The sequence below is a fragment of the Convolutriloba macropyga genome, chromosome 14 (genome assembly GCF_964194025.1).
Source record: "Convolutriloba macropyga chromosome 14, txConMacr16.3, whole genome shotgun sequence".
Classification (NCBI taxonomy): Eukaryota; Metazoa; Xenacoelomorpha; order Acoela; family Convolutidae; genus Convolutriloba; species Convolutriloba macropyga.
The window spans coordinates 12,544,159-12,550,851 of NC_134481.1; the positions used below are offsets into that span (position 1 = coordinate 12,544,159).

Below are 6,693 nucleotides of genomic sequence, written 5' to 3' on the forward strand. Positions count from 1 at the left end.
ATTTGTTTTCATATGAAGTTACTTCTGAATTCTGTCAAAATATAAATCAATGACCCTCGTTTTTATTATTAAATTCTCTTGCTGACTTCATCATCAACAGCACGGTTTTTGAACCTTCTGTTTAAATTCAAAATTTCTTCACTCCGCGCTCGAAATTTGACTACGTGTTTTACATCTCTTAACAACACGGTACTCGTAATTGTACGCTTGCTTTGTTCATGGCTCTAATAAGACTTCTGGTTAAAAGTTCTCCTTAATATCGACGCTCATGAGGTTCTGACTTATCCTCTAGAAATTTTGGGTTTTTACACAGATATTTTCAGTCAAATTCAAAATTTCTTCACTCCGCGCTCGAAATTTGACTACGTGTTTTACATCTCTTAACAACACGGTACTCGTAATTGTACGCTTGCTTTGTTCATGGCTCTAATAAGACTTCTGGTTAAAAGTTCCCCTTAATATCGACGCTCATGAGGTTCTGACTTATCCTCTAGAAATTTTGAGTTTTTACACAGATATTTTCAGTCAAATTCAAAATTTCTTCACTCCGCGCTCGAAATTTGACTACGTGTTTTACATCTCTTAACAACACGGTACTCGTAATTGTACGCTTGCTTTGTTCATGGCTCTAATAAGACTTCTGGTTAAAAGTTCCCCTTAATATCGACGCTCATGAGGTTCTGACTTATCCTCTAGAAATTTTGAGTTTTTACACAGATATTTTTAGTCAAATGAAATTGCTTTTGAGTCTTTCGGGACTTCTTCTGCTGTCTGTTATATCAGAACTCTCAATTTGAACCTTCTAAGAACATTAGAATAAGAAATTTGTCATGAAATATATTCGTCAAAATTAATTGCATTAGACCTAGCAAATGTTTAATTGTTATTGTTATTTTATTTTTGCTACCTAAGAAGTTTTTTGTACTATTTCACCATTTCCTGATCGATAGTTTTCATTCTACTGATAGTTTTAGTTATGTGCTCAGTTCCGCTATCGCATCTTTAGTGTACTGCTCGAAACCAAAATTAGACACGGTGTAGAAAGGCAAACTTTTCACCAATCGCATCCAGGTCAAAACTGCCGGATATTTGGAAAAGTCAAACTGGACGATTTCAAGCATTGTGATGGTCGTTATCATTGAGATATCGGCCAGAGAAATATGATCATCCGCCACATATTTCTGCTTACTGAGAATTGATTCCAGTTCGGATAGACGGGCGTTTATTGGGTTGCCGTCGCTTACGGGTTTCAGTTTGTGTGACCTTATGACCTCTTCCACGACGGATAAGACGCAAGGTTGCATTTGAGTGAGATCGTAACTGAGTTTTGAGTCGATTTCGAATATTCGGCGAGGGTTGTTCGTAGGGTATAGGTAGCACTCGCCTCCTGAAATGTCAAAATTTTTCCTCCGAAGCCAATTAATTCTTAAATTAATATTGGGTGTTGATCGAGGTTCAATCATTCGAGAAGACCGGTAACGGCAGCTCCAAAATTTTAGCCGAGATCAATTTCATTGTACTTCAAAAATTGAAATTGCCTGCATCTCGGGTATTGGTTATTCTTCCACTTAAATTGTTTTGTTTCATGTTCACCATCGTGAAAAAAAAATTTGGGACAAATTGGCCGGGCTAAAAATTCAGTGCGACTCCTTCAAGCTTTTTCATAGCAGTGTTCCAAAATTTGCTTAAACCACTGTCTTTTTCAGAATGGCCCTAAACGAATTGCCCTAATTATAGCTGCCATTTTGCCCATAACTTTCGTCATGCACAATGATTTGATGCTCGAAAAGATGACAGCTCTTTCCCAGTACCATCCATAAAAAGTAACCTCTTTCCATCTTTCATTGCACAGTTTAAGGTATGGGGGACTTTTTGGCCCCGTATTCGCAAGGATATAATGGGAGTGAACACAATTGACATGGAGGCTGTGATTATGGATGAATAATGAACAAGGGAAGTTGAGTTTAGTGGAAAGCAATACGATGGAAGTTGGAGCTATTTTAACTGGTATGTTGACTTACGTGGTGTCTTCAAAATTGCAGAACCTAAAATCACGTAAAAAAGAAGGTGTCTTATGAGCGTTTTGGCAAGAACGATTTTCTGGAGACAATTGGGCTAAAAGGGTGCTGGCGTTCAAAGGTGTTTCAATTTTCTGTAATTGCTGACGTGTCTGGACATGTTTTCAAAGATTTTTATGTCAGCAGGCTCTTCCACAAACCCTATTACTTATTCGGGGAATCAATTGTACAATAGAGCTGCTATCATAACTGACACCAAATTACAAGTATGCTTTTTAATTTTGACATAGACAATTTACGAAGATTTTTTGTTTTCTTTGCTATAGTTGCATTGCTCTATGAAAAAGTTATTAAAGCGAGCATGTGGTATAACTTTCGAAAGATGTTGCCGTTAAAATAAATACTCTGCACTGTTTCAAAACACAATGAATTGAATTGAATCAAGTAAGCATTGAATTGAATGAGCGAGCTCGCGATACAGAGGGTTTAAACGGTTCCCAGCGTGAGGTCCTCAAACAAAAAGAGGCATGGTGCAGAAGGAAAGGCGCGACCGAAACCTTGTCCAGACTGTGAGCTTGGACATCAGACCCCTGTATGCGACCCAAGTCTGGTTGATCCGTATCTGTTTTCGGTCGAGTAACTCATCTCGGGCTGTGTCCAATTTATGCCCACTCCAAATGATATGCACTTGAATTCTAGGGAAGAGGGGAGTAAAGCCTAGTGGTTATTGGGAGAAACGAAAGAGCCGACCTTGGAACTTAGAGCACATGTATCTCATCATGGCAAGTGGCTCGTTGATATCTTCTTCGTACCCATGCTCGTACTTGATCAGCTTCACCCAGAAGGGGTCGAAAGAGCCATCTGCCTGGATATACAGGGGCTGCACTTGAATGTATTTTGTGATGAAGGAAGAGTCTAAATATGTAAATTTATATAACATTTACTCTCAGGGTCGCCCGGTTGGTTGAAGAAAATAAACAACGAAGATTGTTGTTTTGTCGATGATGAATTTTATTCCTTAACTCAAATTTTTATGGTTTGAGAGGAATGCGTTGAACTTTTTTGGTGTTACAAATTATGAAGTGAGTTGTCCTTAAGCCGCTGCTGAGCTTATGAGAGATAAGTATTTCACAAGAATAACGTCCGAAAAATGGTCACAGATGTTTTGTTTATCAATTATGATTCTTTATCATAAATTTTTATAAATGAGGATAACGTTAAAGTAGTTTTTCGAATGTGAGTGTGTAATGGCTTCGCCTTGTGTTATCGTAGTAACCATAATAATAGTAATTACAAAAATGAATTTAACCAAGCATGGTTACAACCATCTTGGTAGTCTCAGCTATGAAGATGGCTGTTCAACTGAAAAAATAGTTTTTGACAGATTCCATCCTGAGGTATTGCAACTGTATTTAATTCTCTTCCTGGCTTCGGCTTCGGATCCTCAAATTTCGAGAAATGAGAATTGAGGGGTGTTTATAAGGCGAAAAAGCAAGCAGGCGGTTTGATTGGAACAATTGATTTTTGTAAGGTCAACTAGATACAAAATGATTGTCTTTGGAACGCTGTCGACGCGTTTCCTTCGCATCTATAAACACTATCGTTTGATCTAGTTTTAGAAATTGCAAACAATATTTTCCAACGATCTCTGGCATTTATAGTAATTAGTCCTATCAATTTTTTTGAGCGTAAACACCTCGTGAAGAGTAAACAAAATAATAGCTAGCTGAAAAGAAACGGTGTGCTAAAAGTCTTTGATATCGTCGTAGTCTTTCTAATCTGAATACCCAACAGTCCACTTTATGTGTAATCTTTCGAGACTTCTATAATTTTCAAACATTTTGATTCTGAGTGCCAAACGTTTGACGAATGAAACTCTGTAGAAAAGATCAGAATTCACTAAATTACAGTTCACAGATAACTTTGACGACGCCAGGATCGCTCTTCTCTGTTTGTTCATTTTTGAAATCCTTTTCAAATTTTTCCGTTAGATGGCAGTCACAAGAAAGGTTTTCCGAACAAAACTAAACAATCTTTTTTCAATTAACTTTTAGTCTTAATAATTGCATCGTGTGCATAGAAATCAGGTATTGAAAGTTCTTTTTTATATGAAAAGTTGATTAGAAATTATCAACATCAAAGTTCAGCAGATTGTCCTTTGCCAATGATTTGCGCTGTCCTTGTCCGATTAGAGCTCCGCTTATTTACTGACCTTTCAAAACATTTAAGGAACTGCTGACTCTTAAATAAAGGCTTTCAAGTATGCTGATGGTCAGGAACGGTGAAAGGTCTCCCAATTGTTGACCTCTTTTTTTTTAGATAGAAGCTATTGTGGTTAACTGGCTCCTACAAAATTCAACATACTCAGAACAATACGGTTGGTGGAAATTTCAGTATACCTAATAGAATTGACTTACTGCCTATTTCAATTTTCGATGGCCATCTTGATAAAATGCAAAACTATACATCTGTTCCGCATTGCATTGTTTTTTTGTTTTGTCGTAATTTCGCAGTTGCTTTTGAAAGTTTATGACCATAGTTTTCATTATGTGAATGCAGATCCATTTTTGGCATAGCAACTGCAGAAAAATTTTTCCGTTTGTGCAACCCCCCCCCCCAGTACGTTATGCGCCCCCAGTTACAGAGCACTTGCCATTAAATAGTAAACCATTAAGCAAAAATATGGCACGTGCATCTGGGGGATGCAATTAATACGCGCCCACTAAGCTGGGAGGGTGCAAAAACAGAAAAGATCAAAATATCTTTTCTTTAAGAAGAAAAATGCAATTGCAGAATTCTGCACGAAAATGAGAACCTCTGGCTTTCACATAATATTTTTATGAAAAATCTTTCAGCAGTAACGTTTTCCGTTTTTGCAGAGTGGTTTTATTTTGTTTTGTGATAATAATGTTTTCCAATTTTCTTTTCAAAGGTTTCTGGTTTGATTCACTTCATAAAGCCAATTTTTTAGCAAAAATCTCTACTACAGTTTGAACCACTCACGTACAAATTTTAAATAGCTAAATATATTCAGAGCAAGACTCTAATGTGCCAGATTTTAGAACCTATTACGTCGGCTTTTCAACCAAGGTTCCATGACTATGCTAAAACTTCTTCGAATTTCTGCCCTATATCTCGAACCGCTACCTGATTTTCCGTGGTTTTCGATTACTGCCAACTTTTATCAGTGACATCATCAAATTCACGGAGACTATGTAGAACAAGTTATGATATAACATGTAATGGTTTTACTCGTCTGTTTGTCTATGTGTATCATACCCATGTCTATGGCATTTGCAGTTGAGAGTAGACATCTTGCCCCGTGACTGACAGCACACTCGACCAGAGGAATCTGCACCACGCCCTCCGCCTTGTCCTTCGTGTCTTTGATCGCGTCCACGTGTGGTGTGTATGGCTCAATGAATCTACAACCGAAAATCATTGACACTAAGAGAAAGACCGATGCAAAAAATTTTGAATCTGAACGTGTCAAAGAATTTGTAGAAAATTTTGCAGCGGAAAAGTAATGAGTTAGGGCCGAAGGTTTGCAAATTTCCTTTTTAAAATTTTGCGCATTTGAGATGGTCAGCGCTTGTCAGCGTTATTTATCGCTTTTTGCGCCGAGTCAGCTCTGAAACCTCGACTCGAAAACTGTGCCAAAAATCTCTTTGTTAGTGAGGTGTTGAGCGTTTTTCAAAATAGAAAATTATCGATCAAAAAGGTCGTACTCTTGTGAAATGTAACGGATGTTGAAACAGCATTGTCTTCAGCAGTTTAAACTTTCCCGTTAGAAAGATATCTTGGCTACTTCAGAAGTTATTTTCACGTTTAGCAGTTCATGAACTTTATCCAGCTGCTTATAAAAGTCAGTTATTTGTTCAAAAAGAAAAAATAAACATTGATGGACCTCGAAACTAGAAAGTTGGGCTTGAAAATATTTTCGTGGTCCTCGGTTTTCATTTGCGGTTCATTTTATCGCCCGACAATTGTGAACCAAAATAAGTGAGACGGCGTAAATTGAAAGACGACATGCAAAATTTAATCAATAAAAGTCCTTGTGTGCCCTTAATGCATTTTTTTTTTTCAAATGTCCAGAACAACAATCCGGATAAAACTTTGTTTGGAAGTACAATCATCCCAATTTAGGATTATTGTATTTGTATGTTAACATATTCCTTCATACCTGAAACTCTCCGGGGGTGGCCCGAAGAACATATTGTAACTAGTACCCCAAGAGGCACTGTTAAATCCACGTCTTTCCACTGCCATATGTATTCAAATACAGCTCTCAACCTCAAGATCAATTTAAATACACTTCAAATTACAAGAAAAATATTAATACGAGAGAGAGCGCGTAGATTTTTTGTAATTTTAGAAACTAATGTATAATCATAAAGCGTACAAAGTAATACTTCTTCAGAAGTTTTACAAAAGTTTTATAGCATGACAAATGACGCTTCAGGATGTTTTTAATATTTGTTTTTAAAGTCACATGAACGCTCGACTAAATTTTGAAGCGATCAAAATGAAAATCTGACCGAAGACTTTTGTACTGTTTGCATTTCTTTTTATGATCTTGGTGTCAGAAGAAAAACACGTGTATTTTAAATCGAAAGCAGAAAACTCGGTCGTCTTGGCGTTAAACCTCAAATAACATTGAAAGTCGATTTCAAGC

General features: G+C 37.1%; 1 protein-coding gene across 2 annotated transcripts; it reads right to left on the reverse strand.

Annotated features, from left to right (window-relative positions):
• Positions 1 to 774: 774 nt before the first annotated feature.
• On the reverse strand, positions 775 to 6,424 carry LOC142352822 (glutathione S-transferase D4-like). Of its 2 annotated transcripts, XM_075404962.1 has the most exons (5): positions 6,202 to 6,424; positions 5,298 to 5,443; positions 2,769 to 2,933; positions 2,022 to 2,045; positions 775 to 1,387 (listed from the first exon to the last, which is right to left on the reverse strand). In XM_075404962.1, the coding sequence occupies exons 1-5, from the start codon at positions 6,285 to 6,287 to the stop codon at positions 975 to 977; spliced, it is 834 nt and encodes a 277-aa protein (XP_075261077.1). In that variant the 5' UTR covers positions 6,288 to 6,424; the 3' UTR covers positions 775 to 974. The 2 variants fall into 2 exon arrangements, with proteins under 2 accessions (XP_075261077.1, XP_075261078.1); XM_075404963.1 differs by lacking the exon at positions 2,022 to 2,045 and having other exon boundaries at positions 806 to 1,387; positions 6,202 to 6,423.
• Positions 6,425 to 6,693: the final 269 nt, after the last annotated feature.

Excerpts from the sequence above, each read along its gene's own strand:
- LOC142352822 (XM_075404962.1), bottom strand. The coding sequence starts at position 6,287 with ATGGCAGTGGAAAGACGTGGATTTAACAGTGCCTCTTGGGGTACTAGT. Across the intron at positions 5,444-6,201 it reads CCACCCCCGGAGAGTTTCAG|ATTCATTGAGCCATACACAC; the intron begins GTATGAAGGAAT and ends TTTCGGTTGTAG. Across the intron at positions 2,046-2,768 it reads CATGTGCTCTAAGTTCCAAG|GTTCTGCAATTTTGAAGACA; the intron begins GTCGGCTCTTTC and ends ACGTGATTTTAG.